The sequence below is a fragment of the Lynx rufus genome, unplaced genomic scaffold (assembly GCF_022079265.1).
Source record: "Lynx rufus isolate CCGP_SWC_20201006 ecotype Redwood Valley unplaced genomic scaffold, mLynRuf1.p SCAF_22, whole genome shotgun sequence".
Classification (NCBI taxonomy): Eukaryota; Metazoa; Chordata; class Mammalia; order Carnivora; family Felidae; genus Lynx; species Lynx rufus.
Genome location: NW_025814837.1, coordinates 17,384,640 through 17,407,935, shown reverse-complemented (window position 1 = coordinate 17,407,935; position 23,296 = coordinate 17,384,640). Strand labels below are relative to the sequence as shown.

General features: G+C 38.5%; 1 protein-coding gene across 1 annotated transcript in view; it reads left to right on the top strand.

The window, feature by feature from the left end:
- The window catches only part of LAMA3 (laminin subunit alpha 3), a 274,852-nt gene that overhangs the window by 128,169 nt on the left and 123,387 nt on the right, over nt 1-23,296 (top strand). The window contains exons 19-23 of the mRNA XM_047087081.1: nt 7,342-7,498; nt 11,733-11,865; nt 13,848-13,990; nt 16,143-16,240; nt 16,582-16,735. Coding sequence (XP_046943037.1) covers nt 7,342-7,498; nt 11,733-11,865; nt 13,848-13,990; nt 16,143-16,240; nt 16,582-16,735 — 685 coding nt within the window. The remainder of the gene's footprint in view (nt 1-7,341; nt 7,499-11,732; nt 11,866-13,847; nt 13,991-16,142; nt 16,241-16,581; nt 16,736-23,296) is intronic.

Sequence of the window (23,296 nt, the reverse complement as noted above, 5' to 3'; positions counted from 1 at the left end):
GAGAGTCCTGTCTGTGCCGACAGTTCCTGTGAAGAGACAAGCCGTCTTAAAGAGAGAGGGCTGATGAAGCTGTCCTGTCATTTGAAATCTGGACACTTGTCAGGGAGCCCAGTTGAAGCAGGAGGTAAGGTTGCCCTAAAGACGACTACTTTGTAGGTCCCAGAGCTGCCTCACCGGACAGTTCCCACAGGTATATAAAGCCAGGTGGACGAGACTAGAGGTGGATGCTTGAGGTGGGTTCCTGTGGGCAAACCTCCTTGTAAAAGCCACAGCCTGGAGGAGCCCAGCAAATGAGCAGGCTCCTGGGCCAAGGAGATTCAGGTCCAGCTTCTCCCTTGGGACCCATGGCTGAAGGCGTGGAGAGGCCAGATGTGTCGCAGTGGGGGCGGGGGGGGCGTGGGGGGGGAGAAGAAAACTCTTGAAGTGGGACAAAGTCCCTCATCTCATGCAGAAGCTAATTAAAATAAACTGTAGGAGCAAGGGAGCAAGTGGAGACTGAGCTCCCAGAGGGGCTATCACAAGTATGGCAGCCGTACTGTCTCTGTGTCTCGTCATATTTAACATTTCACAGATTGAAACATTTTTTAAATAACTCCAGTGTTATATTAGTTTCAGGTGTTAAATATAGTGATTCAGCAATTTTATACATTACTCTGCTCATCGTGATACGCATACTCTTGATCTCCTTCACCTACTTCACCCATCCCCCCACCCACCTCCCCTCCAGTAACCATCATTTATTCTCTATATTTAAGAGTCTGTTTTTTTGTCTTTCTCTTTTTTTGTTTGTTTCATTTCTTAAATTCCACATACATGTAAAATCATGTGTTTTTGTCTTTTTCTGACTGACTTATTTTACTTAGTGTTATATCCTCTAGATCCATCCATGTTATTGCAAATGACAAGATTTCATTCTTTTTTATGGCTGAATCATATTCCATTGTGTGTGTGTGTTTGTGTGTGAGTGTGAGTGACATCTTCTTTACTCATTCATCTATTGATGGATGGACACTGGGGTTACTTCCATAATTTTGCTATTGTAAGTAATGCTGCAATAAACATAGGGGTGCATATGTCTTTTCAAGTTAGTGTTTTTAAGTTAGTGTTTTTGGGGTAAATAGCCAGAAGTAGAATTACTGGATTATATGGTAATTCTATTTTTAATTTTTTGAGGAGCCTCCGTACTGTTGTCCACAGTGACTGCACCAGTTTGCATTTCCACCAACAGTGCACAAGGGTTTCTTTTTCTCCATATCCTCCCCAACACTTGTTTCTTATATTTTTGATTTTAGCCATTCTGACAGGTGTGAGGTGACATCTTGTTGTGGCTTTGATTTGTATTTCCCTAATGATGAGTGATGTTGAGCATCTCTTCATGTATCTGTTTGCCATCTGTAGGTCTTCTTTGGAGAAATGTCTGTTCATGTCTTTTGCCTATTTTTAAATTGGATTATGTGTTTTTTGGCGTTCAGTTGTATAAGTTATCTATATATTTTGTATACTAGCCCTTTATCAGATATGTCATTTACAAGTATTTTCTCCCATTCAATAGATTGTATTCTAGTTATGTTGGCTGTTTCCTTTGCTGTGCAAAAGCTTTTAATTCTCATGCAGTCCCAATTGTTTATTTTTGCTTTTATTTCCCTTGCTTCAGGAGACATATCTATAAAAATTGCTATGTCCAATGTCAGAGAAATTACAGCCTGTGCTCTCCTCAAGGATTTTTATGGTTTCAGGTCTCACGTTAAGGTCCCTAATCCATTTTGAGTTTATTTTTGTCTATGGTGTAAGTAAGTGGTCTAGTTTCATTCTTTTGCATGTGGCTGTCTAGTTTTCCCAACACCATTTGTTAGAGACCATCTTTTTCCCATTACATATTCTTGCCTCCTTTGTTGAAGATTAATTGACCATATAATTGTAGACTTGTTTCTGGCCTTTCTATTCTTTTCTATGTGTCTATTGATCGAGGTGTCTATTTTTGTGCCAGTACCATAGTGTTTTTGATTACTACAACTTTATAGTATATGTTGAAATCTGGGATTGTGATACCTCTAGCTTTGTTCTTTTTCAAGATTGCTCGAAGATTGCTTTTTCAAGATTGCTTCAAGATTGCCAAGATGGCTAATTTGGGGTCTTTTGTGGTTCCATACAAACTTTAGAATTATTTGTTTTAGTTTTGAGAAAAATGCTGTTGGTGTTTTGCTGGGGATTGCATTAAATGTGTAGATTGCTTTGGGTAGTATGGAGACTACCCATACAGTATGGAACTGTTTTCTTGATTTCTATTTTTGCTACTTCTTTATTAGCGTATAGAAATGCAATGAATTTCTGTATATTGATTTGTACCCTGTGAATTTGCTGAATTCATTTATCAGTTCTGGTAGTTTTTCGGTGTCCTTAGGGTTTTCTATGTATATTATCATGTCATCTGCAAATAGTGAAAATTTTACTTCTTTCTTACCAATTTGGATGCCTTTTATTCTCTTTTCTTGTCTGATTGCTGTGGCTAGGACTTCCAGTACTATGTTGAATAAAAGTGGTGAGAGTGGATATCCTTATCTTGTTCCTGATCTTAGGGGGAAAGCATTTTTCCCCACCAAGTATGATATTTGTTGTGGGTTTTTCATATAAGGCTTTTATCATGTTGAGGTATGTTCCCTGTAAACCTACTCTGTTAAGGGTTTTTATCATGAATGGATGTTGTACTTTGTCAGATGCTTTTTCTGCACCTATTGAAATGATCATATGGTTTTTCTCCTTTCTCTTATTGATGTGACATATCACATTGATTGATTTGCAAATAATTGAATCACTCTTGCACCCCAGGTATAAATCCCACTTGATCATGGTGAATGGTTATTTTAATGTATTGTTGGATTCTGTTTGTTAATATTTTGTTGAGGATTTTTGCATCTATGTTCATCAGAGATATTAAGCCTGCAATTTTTTGTTTTTGTTTTTGTTTTTGTTTTTGTTTTTTGGTAGTATCTTTACCTGGTTTTGGTATTAGGCTAATGCTGGCTTCATAGAATGAATTTGGAAGCTTTCTTTTCTCTTTTGTTTTTTAGAGTAGTTTGAAAAGAATAAATATTAACTCTTCCTTAAATGTTTGGTAGACTTCACCTGTGAGGCCATGTGGTCCTGAACTTTTGTTTGTTGGGAGTATTACTGATTCAATTTCATTGTTTGTAATTGGTCTGTTCAAATTTTCTATTTTTTCCTAATTCCATTTTAAGAGTTTATATGTTTCTAAGAATTTATCCATTTCTTCTAGGTTGTCCAATTTGTTGGCATATAATTTTTTCACAATATTCTCTTAAAATCCTTTGTATTTAAGGGGCATTGGTGGTTATTTCTAGTGTTTCATTTCTGATTTTGTCTATTTGACTTGTTTCTCTCTCTCTCCTTATTTGATCATTCTGGCTAGAGGTTTATCAATTTTGTTGGTTTTTTCAAAGAACCAGCTCTTGGTTTCTCTTGAATCTGTTCTATTGTTTTTTTAGTTTCTATTTCATTTATTTCTGCTCTGATCTTTATGATTTCCTTCCTTTTGCTGGGCTTGGGTTGTTTGTGCTTCTTTTTCTAGCTTCTTTAGGTGTAATGTTTGGTTGTTTATGTGAGATTTTTCTTGTTTCCTGAGGTAGGCCTGTGTTGCCATAAACTTCCCTCTTAGAACAGCTTTTGCTGCATCCCAAAGATTTTGGACCTTTGTGTTTTCATTTTCATTTGTCTCCATGTATTTTTTGTTATTTCCTTTTTGATTCCTTGATTGACCCATTCCTTGCTTAGAAGCATGTTATTTAACCTCCATGTATTTGTGTTCTTTCCAGATTTTTTCTTGTGGTTGATTGCTACTTTCATAGTGTTGTGGTCAGAAAAGATGCTTGGTATGATTTCGGTTTTTTGAATTTGTTGAGACTTGTTTTGTGGCCCAAAATGTGATCTGTTCTGGATAATGTTCCATGTGCACTTGAAAAGAACGTATATTCTGCTGTTTTAAGATAGAATGTTCTGAATATATCTGTCATATCAGTATAGAATTTTTTAAAACCATGATCCATTTATAATTTTCTGTCAGTGGTGGGAGGAAAAGCTAATTTTTAATATTCTGGCTCTTAATCATACACTGGAAAGTCTGTGAAATGCAACTTCTAAATTGCATGTATCTTTAATACTCTGCTTTATCAACAGATTAATAAAGAAATCTTGGGGCGCCTGGGTGGCTCAGTCAGTTGAGCGTCTGACTTCAGCTCAGGTCATGATCTCACAGTTTGTGAGTTAGAGCCCCGCATCAGGCTCTGTGCTGACAGCTCAGAGCCTGGAGCCTGCTTCCGATTCTGTGTCTCCCTCTCTCTCTCTACCCCTTCCCTGCTCATGCTCTGTCTCTCTCTGTCTCAAAAATAAATAAACATTAAAAAAAAATTTTAAAGAAATCTTCAGTGTAGTTTAGGTAAATTGTCTATATTTAGTTGGTATGGTGTTTCTCTCCTTTCCCTTGATGTTTCCAGCATTTGAATTCTAAAAGTCAGAGCAACCCAGCTGAGCTTTCTTCAGTCATTTCTAAATGGCAGGCACTGCTGGGCCACATAATAAAAGGTGTGTGAAAGAGAACACATCTGTGGATATGTTTCCCTGCAGACTAACAAAGCACATGATGAACCAGAGGAATTTTGTAAATAGGTTTGGAAACATTCTCCACCCATGTTTTATCTCTTTTCACCTTCCTGTTGATAAAGTGAGCTTTACCCCTACTTAACCAGTGTAATTTTTTTTCCCTTCCAACTATGCAAGCGGTGGGCTAATTTTCAGGTAGAAATAATGCAACTTTAATAGGAATTAAATTTCCCATCCCGAGGCAAAAATATTGATTTTTTTTTACATCACAGCCAATACCCATATATGAAATTTAGAACATGTCCTTTGATTTAGTGATAAATTGTAACTATGATAAAAGGAGAGTGAACCAGCATCAAAGATGCCATACCACCTTTTCTCTGGGTTGGTAAATCTTTTGTCCTTTTGTACTAAATTCCTCCCAAATGTTTGTTTATGATATCATCTGAACATTTTTTTCATTTTTCTTACAAGGTTAGAAAGCTTTCACATTCACTTTGTCTTCTAAATAATTTTTGTGATAATAAATGTAATATATGTTTGTTGTAAAGTTGGAATAAGTACCTAAAAGTAAAAGGCAAAGAAAATTCTTCATTCCACCACCCAGATTATAACCCCTTTGATATTTTTTGTTTATTTTTTTCTAGGCTTTTTCTTTCTTTTTTAAAACATTTTTAATGTTTATTTTTATTTTATTTTATTTTGAGAGAGAGAGAGAGAGAAGTAGAGTGCAAGTGGGGGAGGGGCAGAGAGAGAGGGAGACACAGAATCTGAAGCAGGCTCCAGGCTTTGAGGGGTCAGCACAGAGCCTGACATGGTGCTCAAACTCATGAACTGCAAGATCATGACCTAACCCAAAGTCAGAAGCTTAACCAACTGAGCCACCCAGGTACCCCTAGGCTTTTTCTATGAATACAAATTAGTATTGTATTTTCTTCATATAATTCGTATCAATTTCTTCACATGATATTGCAGACATTTTCCATATCATTAGTCTTCCAAAATATTGGTTATGTAATATTTCATAATTTCTTTAATTATTTCATAATTGTACATTTACATTGCTTCTAAGCTTTCACTATTATAAACATTCTTTTATGTTAATTCTTTGACAGTGTATATTTAATCATTCTTTAGAATATATTCCTGGAAGGAGAATTACTGGGTCAATGGGTATGAATATATTTTTTTTTAATTTTTAACATTTATTTATTTTTGAGACAGAGAGAGACAGAGCATGAACGGGGGAGGGTCAGAGAGAGGGAGACACAGAATCTGAAACAGGCTCCAGTCTCTGAGCTGTCAGCACAGAGCCCGACGCAGGGCTTGAACTCACTGACCGTGAGATCATGACCTGAGCCGAAGTCGGCCGCTTAACCGACTGAGCCACCCAGGCGCCCCAATGGGTATGAATATTTTTAAGGATCTTTATATATCACTTCCAGAGAAATTGTAATCATTTGTAATTCTATTTGCAATATAGGACTGTGACTTTTTATTTTCTTTGACTAATTGATCGTTATGGGTTTAAATATACTAACTGCTATTAGTTTGTGATTGGATTGTCAAAATGTGCCATTTTGAAGAACTTCAAATAGTTTGAATATGAAATGTCACATAAGTATTGTAATATTTTTATTTATTTATTTATTTATTTATTTTTTTAAATTTTTTTTTTCAACGTTTATTTATTTTTGGGACAGAGAGAGACAGAGCATGAACGGGGGAGGAGCAGAGAGAGAGGGAGACACAGACTCGGAAACAGGCTCCAGGCTCTGAGCCATCAGCCCAGAGCCTGACGCGGGGCTCGAACTCCCAGACCGCGAGATCGTGACCTGGCTGAAGTCGGACGCTTAACCGACTGCGCCACCCAGGCGCCCCTATTTATTTATTTTTTAATCTTTTTATTTATTTTTGACAGAGAGACAGAGACTGAGCACAAGTGGGGGAGGGCAGAGAGAGAGGGAGAGACAGAACCCGAAACAGGCTCCAGGCTCTGAGCAGTCAGCACAGAGCCCGATGCGGGGCTCGAACTCACGAACCATAAGATCATGACCTAAAGTGAAGTAGGACACTTAACTGACTGAACCACCCAGGCGCCCCAGGGTTGAAATATTTTTGATCCTTCTCTATGATTGCCATTATTGGACTCTTGAAAGGAATCCATTTATAGACTTATAATTTAAGAAAAAATGAGGCATAAAAAGTCATTCTGATGATTGAAAAAACATATATGGAGAGAAAAATGTATCTAACTTGTAAACTTAACATATGAAATATTGTATGTCACATTCACTATGTATATATGGTACTTAACAACATTGGTTGGTACGTATATGTTAATATTTGTATAATGAGTGAATATGAGTATATAAATGAATGATTGAATGAATGAATTTATAGTAAATTACCTAATTTGACTTTGCTAAATTGTTGGCAACCGTTTAGAACATATTAAAGGATACTACTACTATGGGTTGTGCTAAATGATTTTCTCATTTTATTGCTTAGAATGATAAGTGTTGGGTGTATTTTATGTGAATGTTTACAAGAATGAAAGCAATAATTTAAAGAAAAAGCAGGGGGAGGCTCTTTCATTTGTTCTTATTGGTTGCAGTCTTTCAATTTGGTGGGAGTTCTTTTAGCAGAGCTACTGAGATTAAAGAATATTTGGATTATCAGTGGACTTAACTTGCTGTATCCACATTTACTTTTTGTTTACAAAAGACCTGAAAACAACTACTATTTCCCGGATTTGCATCATATGAAGTATGAGATTGAAGATGGCACTGTACCTAATGGGAGAGAACTTCGGTTTGGATTTGATCCCCTGGAATTTCCTGAGTTTAGCTGGAGAGGATACGCCCAGATGACCTCAGTGCAGGTATGTAGCCTCTAAGAAATTACTTCATGGCAGGATAGTGCGTATAGTTACCCACAACACTGTCAGTGAGTCCCCCACAAAGGCAAACTATCCCCCAACTGACTCCAGGATTCTTTTTCTCCAGACTACAGATGGGGTTTGGGGTAAGATTGGATTTTAACTCATAAGTATATGTATCGATTTCACAGTTTATTGTTAATTTAGTCACCAGATCAGACAAAGAAAGGATTAAAAAAAATGGTGTTTATTTCTGGAGACTTTTTACAAGAAGTTGTTTCCCAAATGAGATTAGTCTATATTTTAACACAAGAGACACTTTTATTTAAAGCCATTTGTGAAGATTAAAAATGAGTTGAGGGGCGCCTGGGTGGCGCAGTCGGTTAAGCGTCCGACTTCAGCCAGGTCACGATCTCGCGTTCCGGGAGTTCGAGCCCCACGTCAGGCTCTGGGCTGATGGCTCAGAGCCTGGAGCCTGTTTCCGATTCTGTGTCTCCCTCTCTCTCTGTCCCTCCCCCGTTCATGCTCTGTCTCTCTCTGTCCCAAAAATAAATAAACGTTGAAAAAAAAAAATTTAAAAAAAAATGAGTTGAATTAAATAATTTCAATGTGTATGTTGTTAATATTTGACCGGTGCTTTTTTTTTTTTTTTTTTTTGCTTTTTTAAACTCGGAATTACTATATGAATAAAAACTAAGATAAATGAGGGATTTGTTAGTGCTACTTAAATTTTCTTTCCTGTATTTCTCCTTTCCTTCATTTTCCTCTTCTGTATCCATCTCTCTTGGCTTTGTGTTGGAATAATTAAGGGATTTACACATTTTCTTGCTACCTTTAGAACTTATACAATATTTATAACTGATAATTTCTGTATAGTCATTGAGAAGTTTTATTCTCAGAATTTCTCTTTGAGGTTGGTCTCTTCAAACTGTGTTTCTCAGTGGCGAAATTCAGAACAAAAGAGGTAAACTGACGACCATGGTTACCCAATATTTGTTCTTAGATCCAGAAGTAATGCCTGTTATATTTATATAAGTCACTCCTTAGAGAAACAGGGACAGGTTCACAGTTCTGTTGGAGCCACCATTGGTTCTAATGTTGCTTCTTGCCTGACTAGGGTCCCCCATCAGGTTGCTTTACACTCCCTAGGATCCTAGGATCTGACACCTCACTGCTTTCTCCTTCTTCCCAATGTAGCAATTCAGTTTCTTTAGCTCCTTCCTGATCTTCATTATTAAGAAAAAAGCAATGGATTCCATTAAGTCATAATAGATTGTGAATGACTGACAGTCCAGTCAAGGTGGATACCCTCTCATAGGTGTCTACAGTTCGAAAGAATAACTAGTTAGCATAAAGGAATGAATTCCAAATGATGGATTTCTTTAAGTATTTTTAGTCAGCAGACCTCGGCAGCGTCCATCAGATCACCCCTAACTTGTTCCTTATACATTTTTGCATTTTTATTTTCCAACATGGAACTAACACTTAGAGATGGATTCTGTCAAGTTAAAAAGCCCCATTCAGTGGAGTCTTTAAGGCTTTCTATATGTGGTACCATGTCATTTGTAGATCATGAGAGTTTTACTACTTCCTTACCAATTTGGATACCTGTTCTTTCTTTCTGTTGTCTGACTGCTATGGCTAGGACTTCCAGTGCTATGTTGAATAAAAGTGGTGAGAGTGGACATCTTTGTCTTGTTCTGACCTTAGGGGAAAAAGTCTTCATTTTTCATCACTTTGGAAGTTTTCCTTCCTGTTATATTTTTTGGAATAGTTTGAGAAGAATAAATATTAACTCTTCTTTGAATGTTTGGTAGAATTCACCTGTGAAGCTGTCTGGTCTCAGACTTTTGTTTTTCGGGAGGTTTTTTTTTTTTTTTTTTTTTTAATTACTGATTCAGTTTAACTTCTAGTAATTCATCTGTTCAAATTTTCTGTTTCTTCCTATTATGTTTTGGTAGGTTATATGTTTCTAGGAATGTATCCATTTCTTTTAAGTTGTCCAATTTGTTGGCATATAGATTTTCATAATATTGTGTTACAAGTTTTTGTATTTTTGTGGTGTTGGTTGTTATTTCTACTCTTTCATTAGTGGTTTTGTTTATTTGGGTCCTCTCTCTCTCTCTCTTTCTCTCTCTCTCTCGATAAGTCTGGTTAGAGATTTATCAATTTTGTTGATCTTTTCTAAAAACCAGCTCCTGGTTTCATTAATCTGTTTTATTTACTTTTTTTTTAGTTTCTGTATCATTTATTTCTGCTCTAATCTTTTTTATTTCCTTCCTTTTTCTGTGTTTCAGTTTTGTTTTTTCTTATTTTAGTGTCTTGAGGTATAAGGTTAGGTTATTTATATGAGATTTTTCTTGCTTCTTGATGTAGCCTTGTGTTGCTATAAATTTCCCTCTTAGTACAGCTTTTGCTGCATCCTAAAGATTTTGGACCTGTGTTTTCATTTTTATTCATCTCCATGTAATATTTTATTTCTTCTCTGATTTCTTTTTTTAAGTTTATTTATTTTTACACACACACACACACACAGAGAGAGAGAGAGAGAGAGAGAGAATGAGTAGGGGAGGGGCAGAGAGAGAGAGAGAAAGAATCCTAAGCAGGCTGTGCATTGACAGAGTGGAGCTTGACATGGGGCTTGGTCCCATGAACCTTGAGATCATGACCTGAGCTGAAATCAAGAGTCAGATGCTCAACAGGCTGAGCCACCCAGGCGCCCCTCTTTTTTGGTTTCTTGATTGACCCATTCGTTGTTTAGAATCATGTTCTTTAGCCTCAATGTATTTGTGCTCTTGCAAAATTTTTTCTTGTGGTTGATTTCTAGTTTCATAGGTTTGTGGTCAGAAAAGATGCATGGCATAACTTCAGTCTTTTTGAATTTTTTGAGACTTATTTTGTGGTCTAATATGTGTTCTATTCTGGAGACCATTACATGTGTACTCAAAAAGAATGTGTATTCTGCTGAATATATCTGTATATTCTGAATATATCTGTTAAGTCCATCTGGTCCAGAGTGTCATTCAAAGCCACTATTTCCTTGTTGCTTTTCTCTTCGGATGATCTGCCCGTTGATGTAAGTGGGGTCTTAAAGTCCCCTACTATTATTGTGTTACTATTGATTATTTCCTTTAGGTTTGTTATTAACTGTTTTATTTATTTGGGTTCTTTCATGTTGGGTGCATAAATATTTACAATTATTATATATCCTCTTGTCGGATTGTCCCTTTTGTTATTGGAATGGAGTATTATTCAGCCATAAAAAATAATGAGATCTTGCCATTTGCAACAATATGGATGGAACTAGAGAGTATAATAATGTTAAGTGAAATAAGTCAGAGAGAGACAAATATTGTATGATTTCACTCATATGTTGAATCTAGGAAGCAAAACAAACAAGCAAAGGCAAAAAAAAAAAAAAAGATAGAGACAAAGCATGAAACAGACTCTTAACTGTAGAAGACAAACTGATGGTTACCAGAGGGGAGCGGGGTAGGGGATGGAGGAAATAGGTGATGAGGATTAAAGAGTACACTTGTCATTATGGAAAAAAAATAATTAAAAAATAAAAAGCCCACATTCTTTTTGGATAGAGATTGAGATCAATTTTATATGACGTAGGCATATTTTAGTTACATCCAGATTTGGTCACTAATGTGTTTGGAGCATTTTAACCTTTGTTTGGCCAGCATCAGTTTCTGTGACCATTTAGAATTTTATGTATGTGGCCCCTGGAGTGGTCTCTCTACAGGGGTAGTTGTGTTAAATAATCCTGTCCTTTCGTTCTCTTCTGCTTTTTTATTTCTCCCAGCCTGTGGTGGTTGCCCCTGCCACTATGGCTTTCCTTAAACTAGTCCTGCTAACATTCTGTTCTGTCTGCCTGATTCCAAAAGGGTCAAAAGAAGAACTCAGTTCCTGAGGGAACAGGTCTTCACTGTAACTTTAATTGTAATTAAGTTGTATTGTACACTTAAATTTAATTGTAATTGTAATTGTGATTTTAATTTATTGTTAGGCCTTCCTATTTCCATCTGCCACAGAGTTGGTTATTTGGTGTTTTCTGAGTGAGAGTGAGTGTGTGTGTGTGTGTGTGTGTGTGTGTGAGAAAGAAACAGAGCGTGTGGGTCTATGTACACACCACAAGCCCACTAGTGAAACTTGAATGGAGTAAAGCCACTGTTTGGCTACCATTTCTTTTAGCCAGTTCTATACTTTATGGCTTTTCGGTATTTTTCAGAATAAAGTGAGGATCATGTTGAATGTGGGGAAGTCAAGTCTTGCCTTGTTTCGCGTTATTCTGAAATATATTAACCCTGGAACTGAAGCCGTATCTGGCCACGTGACTATTTACCCATCCTGGGCTGAGGCAGGTAGGCAAATTTTCAAGCCTTTGTTTGGATTAAGAAATGATGAACTAGTGAAACAGTTTCTTCAGTTTTCACAAAGTTACCTCCTGAGAAAAGATGGAGTCTGATGCATAGTCTGATTAGGGTAGTGTCCTGTCCTTTGCTACCTTTTCAATCTCTAAACATTCTGCTTATTTAAATTTTGTTGTTAAGTTTACTATTAACCGTCTTTTGAAAAATTGGTGTAACAACCTATGTGTCTTCGCCGAACCCCATGGTCTATGATATCACCACAGGGCAAAGCTAATTTATAATTCATTCATGGTAGAGTGGGTGTCACCTCTGTGGTGACTCCCCTAAATTTTTACATTGTTTCAGGCAAACCAAATAGCCCAAGGAGAAATGGGTGAGTGTAGGAATTTTTAAGATGAATGCGGTAAAGCATGAAGCCCAAGAGAACTCCAGAAAGAAACATGCAAACCTCACTGAAGGTTGAGGGATTCTTGAGGGCAGAGGAAAATCACAGTCAGAGCACAGATCTCAGCACTGTTAGAGCTGAGGCCTGGAAGTTTGTTCTGCAAGAAGTTAGCACTTCTACCATTCCTGGAAACAGATTCCAGAAAGCACTAGGAATCCCACATGGACCCAAGATGGTGCCAGTGGAAATCTAATTTGAGATTGAAACACAAGAATCTTTGCTCAGCATCCATGGCGAAGTCACTGGGGGCAGTGGTGATGCTCCTGAGTTGTGTCAACCAGGTTGCGAGGCTGGACGATGATGAATAACACAAAGAACTAGCGGGCTTGCTTTATCATATACATATACTTTGGCATTGATTTTCTCGCATGGTAAGTTTGTGAACTGATGAGAGTTGAAGAGGAAACAGAACTGAGAGGTTTAGTAAATTGCCTAAGTGCACCTCTGGTCTTTATAGACAAGTTGGAATCTTCAGACTCCAAATTCTTTCTAATAGACCCTGATGCCTCCTCAATGACACTTTCATCAGCACTTTGCTCTCCATTAACTCAAACAGGTGGAATACATTGTGGCTTGTTTTCCCTTCCTCTGGGACACCTTTATTAAGCCCCCATGTCTGAGTCAGGGGCCTTGGTTGTGGATTCTTGTGGTAACCTAGGCCTCCTCCCAAACACCACTGTCTATGCTGTGCCAAATTCTCCTGTTTCATCGTCTGTAATCCCTCACCTTTCCCATCCCACCCAGCAAAAGCCATGCTGGCTGTGTGCAGTCCCTCATGCCCAGAACCTAGATCTAGTGGATGTTTGTAGAAAGAATGCAAGGATTTGGAGCTCTGATGCAGCAGTTTGGTTTGTTTCTGAACCTTGTACAGAAGGTTCACTGTTTGTTCATACAGAAGAAAACACTTTGCATCCTGAGAACAAACAAAAAAACCAAAACTTTTTATTACTTCAGAATGGACACATGTTCTTCCATAGAAATTAAAAGAATAAAATAATTTAATATCTAAGGTAATGTGTTAACACTTAGGTGCAATGAAATTTCCTAAGCAGTTTACATGCGTTAATATACTTAATCACTTAACAAATTTAAAAAGTAATTAACATCTTATCAATATCTTTCTAGTCTGTTTTATAAGTATGTGAATGGTAAATAAAATCAAGGGGCGCCAGGGTGGCTCAGTCAGTTAAGTATCTGACTTCGGCTCCGGTCGTGATCTTATATTTCGTGAGTTTGAACTCTGCGTTGGGCTCTGTGCTGACAGCTCAGAGCCTGGAGCTTGCTTCAGATTCTGTGTCTCCCTCTCTCTTTGCCCCTCCCCTGCTTGCACTCTGTCTCTCTCTCTCTCTCAAAAATAATAAACGTTAAAAAATTTTAAAAATAAAATCAATAAATCTGATCAGTAAGTATGCTCAGTAACCGTCTTAAACTTCTTCAGATGTAAACTGAATGTTCAAAACTGAAAATCCAAAATCATAACAATGATTGCTAGACCAGTGCCTTGGGCAATTCTTTTTATTTCTGATAGGTGCTGCTCAAAGCAAAGAAGTCCTCTTCCTGCCAAGTAAGGAGCCAGCCTTTGTCACGGTCCCCGGAAATGGTTTGGCACACCCGTTTTCAATTGCACCAGGGACATGGCTTGCTTGTATTCAAGCAGAGGGGGTCCTCCTGGTAAGAGTCCTCCTGAGTGGAGAGTTCTGTGGGATTCTTCCCCCCTTAGAGATGGTCCAATCCACAGTGACCCACAGGGACCATTAGATATCAAAATCTACCTCCCTTTTAGACACAGGAAACTATGGTGACATTTGCCCTCAACATAGGAGCCAACTTAAAATATCTGTTATATTCTTCAGCCAGCTTCTCTCAGACACACACACACACACACACACACACACCAACAACTATAACTATAATGACTCAAAGTTATCAGAATAAATGCAAAACCTTCATATGCATTATGTCCCCACCTTTCAAAAGCTTCTTTGGGATTTTTCATCATGAATCAGAAGGGCATCAAAAAAAATCAGCCTCTCTGGGGATTATGTGGAGTGAATCAGAAGAAGCTAGAGGAAAAGAAGATCCTAATATCAGTGAAATTCTTGGTGGTGGAAAGAGAAGGGAGAACCGATGCTTCTCCAACATTCCCTGCCTTCTTCTACCTGAAACATAGGCAGCAGCCTCACCAAACGATTGCCTTGGACAAAGAACCCTGCATTACGGGAGAAGCTCTATCCTCGTGCTCTACTAGGATAGCCAGAGGAACCAAGGGGAGTTAAGGGATGAAAACTGCTACCTGAGATACACCCCCCCTTTTGATGTCTGCTTTAGCTTACAGAAAGTCTTTTGAAAATAAAGTCTTCGACAAAGCTTGGTTTTAGGCGCTCAGAGCAGAAAACATCAAGCTTTTCCTTCTGGCACAGTCCTTTTGATTGGCTGTATTAACAAATCTCAGGCAAGGTCTTTAACTCCAGGCCTGCCTCATTTGCTTCTTCCCTGTAATAGGGACAATGTTTATCCATATAGGTCCTTTCCAAATCTGGGATCTTCTGAGCATCATGTGAGGGTTTATGCTCGGCATTCAATCCCTATTTTTCTTGCATCTTCTTGGTAGAAAGCTTTGTTGCTTTACCAAAGTTTTAGAGTTTTTCATAGATGTTAGAAATGAGGATGAGGAAAATCCCGTTGATGCCAGTAATGGGTACAAAGTTAGATTAATGGAAAGAAGCTCATTATGTTACTTCATAGGCATGGAAGATACTTGATGACATTTAGCTGGTGCAGTTGTGTAGTGCAACACATATATATGCTTCCATATGATGATCCTATCTTCTCTACAGATATTTTACGGACCACCTACTGTCAACTTTCACTATTCTAGGATCTATGGGACCATAAAGTAAGGAGGAGATACGGTCCCAACCTAAGGAAACTTAGTAAGAGAACAATAATCACTGTTGAAATAAAGCCTGCTGGGCTAGTGAGACCCCCGTGGTAGACCACTGAGCCCCCTGGGCCACCATGTGCCACTTTTCCTCTCCATACATTTTTCTTCTTTCCCATTCTAGACAAATTAAGGGACCCGAAGGGAGAGAAAGCCTTATGGCTGGCGTATGAGTCTCTTCACAGTTATGGCAGACATCCCCCCTCCCCTTCGTCCTTCCCTCTGCACACAGGCAGGGATGCCAGCATTGCTCTGAAGCTGTCAAACCATCAGCATCTCAGAAACCTGGAGGTCTGCTCTTTCCTGAAGAGCTGTTTAGCTGAATTTACACTGTGGGCTTCATTTGGCACACTCCGTGGAACACGTTCTTCCTCTCATCTCCTAGGACAGGCAGTCAGCCAGTTTCAGTCCGTGATTCACCAGGATCACAAAACACCGTTTTTTATACATGCCATCGAGCGTTGCTTGGATATGGGAATAAGAAGCCGTGATACGTGATCTACAATTCAGTGTTCTGTTGTGTAGTGATGAAAGCGACCGGTATTTCAAAGGAACATGTTATCAACTGATAGCGTGTTACTTTTGTTCAGTTTTGAATTTATAAACAATCCAGAAGAGACGGGAAAATTTCCCCTGAGACTTGCATACAAACACATTCACCCTGAGATGCTTATCTCCCATGTGTGAAGCACCTGTGAGGAGTTGCTTTGTGTGTTTTGGTGAGTCGGGGGGGCGGGGGGGGGGCAGAACGAAGCAGCTGCTGTCGAGAGTTTAACATAGCGAGCTTCACCTGGTTGTTGTTAACTTAGCTGGTGACGGCTTGATTACTAAAGAAGGGCCACCATCAAATGCGTAATTGTCCTTTTGGTCTTAATTTACTAGGACTACCTGGTGCTGCTTCCCAGAGACTACTATGAGGCATCCTCACTGCAACTGCCAGTCACACAGCCGTGCGCCAACTCAGGACCTCCCCAAGAGAAGTTAGTATGGGCAGCGGTGCGACATCGGGTCCTCTAAATCAGGAGCCTTTGGTGCAAGGATTCGAGATAGGCCTCGGCCTCACAGCTGCAGCCAGATGCTTTGGATAATTCTCTGATTGTGGTTTTTGTCTGAGGCTTAAAATAGAATCCAGGTTCACGGACCTTTCCGTCTTTTATTCTTCATGCAGATGAAAATTTACCATCCGATTCCTATAGTAGGCACTGGGTAGGAGTTCGTTGAAGGAATGATGAATGAATGGAATTGGATAAGAGTCCTTTGGGGATGCGTTTTGATATTGTGCTTTGTTCTCAGTTGTAACTGTTGTATTTTGTTGTTGAAGTTGCTTGCTTTACCAGCATTTGCCAGTGACCCGATTCCCCTGTGCCCTGGCTTGTGAGGCCAGACACTTCCTGCTTGATGGAGAGCCAAGACCCTTGGCAGTGAGGCAGCCTACTCCCGCACACCCGGTCATGGCGGACCTCAGTGGTAGAGAGGTGGGGCAGCCTTTTATTTACTGTCAAAGCTATTACTGTCTCCCCATCTGTGTCTGCTGAAAACCCTTGGCCACAGTTGCTTCTCAAATTCAGGGGAACCTGAAAGAATTTCTCAGAGGTGTTAATTACAGGTATCCTGAGTTCTCTGATTCAGGTTGTGGCTGGGCGGTGCACCACACAGAGCGTGGTAAGGTTAGTCTCTGAGCACTTTCTAGACATGGCAGGGAACATGGGCAACCACAGAATCCTCTCCTTTTTACTCCCTGGACTTATAAGGGCACGTCCCGCTCTACCTGATTCAGGGCAAGATCTTTCTAAAAGGCCTCCAGAAACTACACAGCTTACCCTAAAAGGATGCAATGCTCACAGACTGTTCAGCCCTCAGGCTAAGCAATTTGTAAGGGTTGATTTCTTTGAGCTCAAAATCTGGAAATGCTACACGCCAGGGCATCTCCCTCATGGCTTAGAGGACAGGTTACCACAGGCTTTGGCATTACTTTTCTTAGAGTTTTTGAGGCCTCAAAATGATTTAAGACTATACTGATTTAAGATTTGCGTTCAAAGTAGTATATAGCAACAATAAAAACACACAATGCAATACCTCAGAATAAAGACACTGAAAAACAAACTTCCGTCGCTATATTTCCATTCCTTACTTTCTACAACATTCTCTGTTTTGTACCTTTGAGGAAAATGTTCACGATTAAATTTGTAGACTGAAAACATATATGGTATTACTTCTGAATATTTAGATATGTACCTTTTTTGTAAACTATATTGCTAACATTTCTGAGGTAGCTATTAGAGGATTTTAAGGATACTTCTTTAGTCTTCATTTCATTTTATTAGAGTTTTTATTTTGCAAAAAAGAGAAGTATGTATGCCTGTTGTAACAAGTAAAGCAATATAGGCATTCATAAAGAGAAATTAATGAAATCATTTCCACTCCATTCTACCAGTGTGCTGTATCCCTACCTACCCATGCTGAGCACACACACACAAATGCATATACATACATAAATATGCACGCACACATATGTGTGTGTGTGTGTGTGTGTGTGTGTGTGTTCCCCAGACAGCAGGAAGGTGCTGTTGAGAAGAGCCAGACTCCAGGAAATGATGCTGATGATTCATCTGGAGGTGTCCTTGCCTCTGATTTAGCCCAGAGCCATATAGCACTGAGGCCTTGGGCAGGGCCATATTTGCATGATGCGTAAAACTAAGCCCTGGGCTGTCCAGTTTTATTTAACAGTCTGTTTTACTATTTTATCTAAATGCTTACAGACATGTGCTAATATAGTAGTGACTAGCTCATGTGGCTGTATAAACTTGAATTAATTAAAACTAAGTAGAGCTAAACATCCAGTTTCTCAGTTGCACTAGCCACATTTCAAGTGCTCAGCAATCACATACGTCTAGTGTCCACCTTATTGGAAAACACAGAGTATGAAATATTTTTGCTATCCAGAAGGTTCTATTGGACAGTGCTGTAATAGATCATTGTGCTAAAATTCAGAGACTAATGGCATTCGAAGAGGTCTTAGAAATCATTTGATTTCCCTTCCTGTGAAGGAATCCTTTCTACATTAGCTTTTTTAAACATTCATTTAGCCTCTGTTGAATACTTAAATTGATGGAGGACTCACTTCCAGAGGTAGGTAAATTTTGATCATCATTAGCCACCTGGAGCAAAATGCAGAGTAATCCCTCCTCCATTTTTAAAAAAGTTTTATTATCAAGAGTCAGATGCTCAACCAACTGAGCCACCCAGGCACCCCCGCTCCCCGCCCCTGCTCCTCCATTTTGAAAACCCATGTGTAGCGTGATGATTAAGATGGTTCTGGAGTGAAACTGCCTGCCTTCGTGTCTTGGGTCATCAGTAACTAGCTGTGAAATCTCCCTAGGCCTGAATTTACTAGTATACAAAATGGGGATAAGAATAGTAGCTACCTCATGAGTACTACTAAATAAAATAATCCATGAGAGGCTCTTGTTGTGGTGCCAGACATGCAGTGATCACTCAGTAACCATTAGCCATACTGCTGTTATGTATTCTGGTCAGCAACATGGGCAGAAAGGAAGAGCAACCCACTAAGTCTAGCTCATATGAAGGGTTTTTCCTTTTCCAGGATACAGAGAGGTCTAGAAGGATTCCAAAGGCAGGAACCAAGTACATTCTGGTCTTCCAGGAATCTGAGAGAGACAGAGCTACCAGGCTGTCATAGAAGAAAGCCTTCTCTCCATGTGTTTGCTGTTCACCTTTCCCTCTATTGAATGACCTCCTTTGCTTACTCATAGCTCTTTGTCTCACACACATACCATGAAGGTTGCTTCCGTCTCATTTCTTTGTTAATTCCTAGCTCCGGCACTTACTGCCATTTGAATATCCCCTTTTCCCCTTTATTCTTTCTGAGAAAGGGAATCTGGACAGCTCATTTTTTAAAGTCAGACCACACCTGTTGTACACCAGGCAAGCCTCTGTCTCTTATAAACAAATTCATTGCTATATTTTTTATATTTCAATTTGATCATCTCTGTTTTACAATGTGATTTTAATTGATTTATATTTATTGTGATTTCAGACATATTTGGACTTATTTTTATCATCTTAATTATTTTACTAGCTTTTTATTTGCCTTCTAAAAAATAATTTTCCTACTTCGGTTTCTTTTCTTTTTTCCTTTTTCTTTCTTTTTTTTTTTGAAGTAAGTTCTAGGCCCAACATGGGGCTGGAACTCAATGCTGAGATCAAGAGTTGCATGCTCTACTGACTGAGCCAGCCAGGCACCCCCTACTTCTATTTGATTAAGACAATTTTCTCTATTTTTCTGCTTGTTTGATAAGTACAGATTGTTTTCTGGTATTTTAGTGGTTACCCTTAATATTTTAACATAAGTTCTTGAAGCATATATTTTCCAATCAAGTCTAAAGTTATTCACTAATTCTGATCTCTTATTTTACATGACACAGACTTTAGAATGATTATTTACCCATTGAAAACCAACCTCCAAGTTATTGTTGCTGTACAAAAATTTTATTTTTACCCTCTTCCCAGACTTTCAGGTAGATTGTAAGTTTCATCTCAATTCAAATATACCACATACCATCCCTCCCTCTCTCCTCCCTTCCTTTCTTTTTTTTTTTTTTTCCTCTTTTCCATTTCTTCTTGGAATTTTCTCTCCTGGAATCTTCCATCTGTCTTCTTTGCTCTTGATGTAGTCTCTGGATCTAGGGCACAGCCATTTCCTGAAATATTTCATTGCCACATCCCACCATCCTAAATATTCTCTTTTTTATCTTCATTGTATTGGGGTTTTTTTGTTTTTTGTTTTTGTTTTTGTTTTTTTACTATTGAAACTCCCTTTTTTTTCTTCTTCTTCTTCTTCTTCCGCATTTTGGTAGATTACATCCTCCAATGGCTTCCTTCCTGAGAAAGGCTACACAGATACAGAGGAGGTCCTTTTATTTTTATTTATTTATTTATTTATTCCCTTTGAGACCTTGCATATCTGAAACTATCCTACACTCAATCTTGATTTTTTAGTTTGGTTAGATATATAATTTTATTTTTATTGTTTTTTTTTTTTAAAGACACTCTTAGGCAGGCTCTATGCTTAACTCTGTGGAGCCCAATGCAGTGCTCGATCTCATGACCATGAGATCATGACCTGAGCTGAAATCAAGAGTCAGACACTTAACTGACTGAGCCCCCCAGGCACTCTAGATATAGAATTTTATATTAGAAATCATTTCTTTTTAGAATTTGATGACATTTCCTCACTGGCTTCTACCTTCAAGTCCTGCTCTTGAGAAGTGACATTGTGATTCCCAATGCTTTGACTGCATCTTGCTTTTCCCTGCTTAAAGATTTTGAGATAATTTCTTTATTTCTCATGTTCTGAAATTTCACAAAGGTGTGCCTTGATATAGGTAATGTTTCTACTAGTGTGCCAGGCTCTCAGCCTTTTAGCCTGGAAACTTCTATCCATTGTTCAGGGAAACTTCCTTGAGTTATTTCATTGATAATTTATTTCTTTATCTTTAATCAACATTTACAATCTCTTTATCTCATTTTTTGCTTTGGGATATTTCTTTAATCTTTTCTTCCAATGCTCATCCAACTCTGCACCCACACAGACACATAGGTGTCAGCTTTTTCTGATCTAATTGGTTAACATCTGCTTTCCAGCTTCCAAAATCTGTTGATTTCTCTAGCCTGTTTCCTGCCCCCCTCTTTCCTATCCTCTTTTTGTTTGTGGGTTTATGATTTAAAAAAAAAACCCAACTCGAATTTTTGTGGAATTCTGAGAGGGAAGATCAATAAGTATAAGCATTTAATCTATTATATTTAGCCAGAAATCCTAGGATGGACTTTTATTTGTGATACTCTAAAGTTCCATTATGATATATTTAGGTGTGGATTTATTTTTATTTATCTGTTTAGTCCTCAGGCTACACTTTCAGAATGAAGATTCATATCTTTTATCCTGGGAAATTCTCAGATGTTATCACTTCAAATGTAATTTTGCTGCCATTCCTTACATTCTTCTTTTCTGGAAATCAGCCTGGATGAATGTTGGAACCTCACAGTCTATCTACAAACTACTCTTTCATATTTTTATATAGCTTTGGCTCTTTGTGCTGCTTTATGGGTGAATTCCTCAAGACTTTCTTAGAATCCACGGATGTTTCACTGTCTCCAGTTTAGATTTTATCCAGCCTGTTAGTTCAGTTTAATTTATACTGTTAATCTCAAAGATTTCTAATTGGCTCTTACTCATATTTACTTTTCCTTATTTTTTCCCCACCAATTTAGTTTTATAGCTTTATTTACTTTTTAGAGAGATTCCTCTTTCATTTATATTTTTGAGTATCTTAATGCCCTCAGAGGCAGGTGTGTTTCATAATTCAGCATTTAAAATTTTTTTTTAAGGTTTATTTATTTGAGAGAGAGAGAGAGAGAGAGGAAGAGAGAAACCTCAAGCTCGATGTCTGGCTCGAACTCACGAACTGTGAGATGATGACCTGAGCCAAACCCAAGAGCCGGACACTTAACTGACTGAGCCACCCAGGCGCCCCAGAATACAGAATTTTAAAGATTCTGCACACACACACATCATCATCATCATCTCCATTGGGGTCCTGGCCAACACCCTATAATCGAACAGGTTGATATTTCTCCAACAAAAAGCTTGAATAGGCACTTCAAGAGAAATACATTAAGACTGTATACGTGGACTTAGTTCAAGTCACATTTTGCCACCAAGTGATGATTGGTTAGGTGAGATTAGGTTTTGCATCCAAACAAGATCCAAAAAAGATTCCTTTTCCACGTTTGAAGATTTCAGATTAGGGACCAGTATATTCATTTTAAAGTCTTTGTCAGACTCTCTGATAAAATTCATCTTATCTGAAGTAAATTCATCTTCTGATTGATGATATTGTTGCATGTTTCTAACATTAGATTTCTTTATGTGTTTTGGAGTCTTATTTTGTTTGAAGGCTTATTGGCTTATTTTGAATGGAAGCTTTTTATCATCTCCCTTTTTCTCGCTAGCCATCTCAGCCTAGTAGTTTTGCAATGTCTCACCAGTCCTCTGGACCCTTAGCTCAGAGGCAAGCATTAAATATGCCACTTCTATCGCTGTGATACTGGGGATGGCACAGATTCAGACACTGAGTACGTAGGTGGCTTAAATCAGTTCTTGGTTTTGAGGCTGTATCTTTGATATTTGATTCCCAAATTCTATAGCTTCTTGTAAAGCTGAAACCCAACTGGCAGATTGTCAGCAACTTTTTCAGCTTTTCATGATTTGAGGGAACATTCCTCTTTGTCTTAAAAAAAAATGAGCCTGGATCTGACCACTGTCTCATTGAGGCATCTTTAGTTTTCTTAACTCTGCAAGAGCTGAACTGCTGACCAAGACACGCTGCTTCCAGACCTTGAGGACAGCAGGCCCCTGACTTCAGCCCCAGTGCATTTCGAGTTTTTCTTTTACTTATGGTCCATCAGTTTTTAAATCTAAAACACGTCTTTTTGTTTTCCTTTTAAAACATTTTATCTATAGTTGCTATCTCTTGGAGTGGAAGGGGTGCAGAAAATGTCAATTCACTGTGCCGTCTGAACTGGGAGTCACCCTCATATTTTAAAAATGCTAAGTTCTATCCCCTTTTTATTAAAACCCTCCTTTCCCTTCCCACAGTCCCTCAGCTATACCTCTTGCCTCCTTCACAACCAAACTTCTTCAAAGAATTCGACAATTCTACATTGTTCCCGATTCTTTCACTTCCATTCACATCTCTACCCACAGCAGTCTGGCTTTCATCTCTCCTACTCCATTACCTTTTTCTTTCTTTCCTTCCTTCCTTCCTTCCTTCCTTCCTTCCTTCCTTCCTTCCTTCCTTCCTTCCTTCTTCTTCCTCTCTCTCTCTCCCTCTCTCTCTCTCTCAGTTTCCAATCATCTTGTCAGTAAATCCAGTGATGATTTTCATTCCTCATGTGTTCATCTGTTTAACTTCTCAGCAGCTTTCAATACTTGTTGAATATCCCTTCCAAGTTAA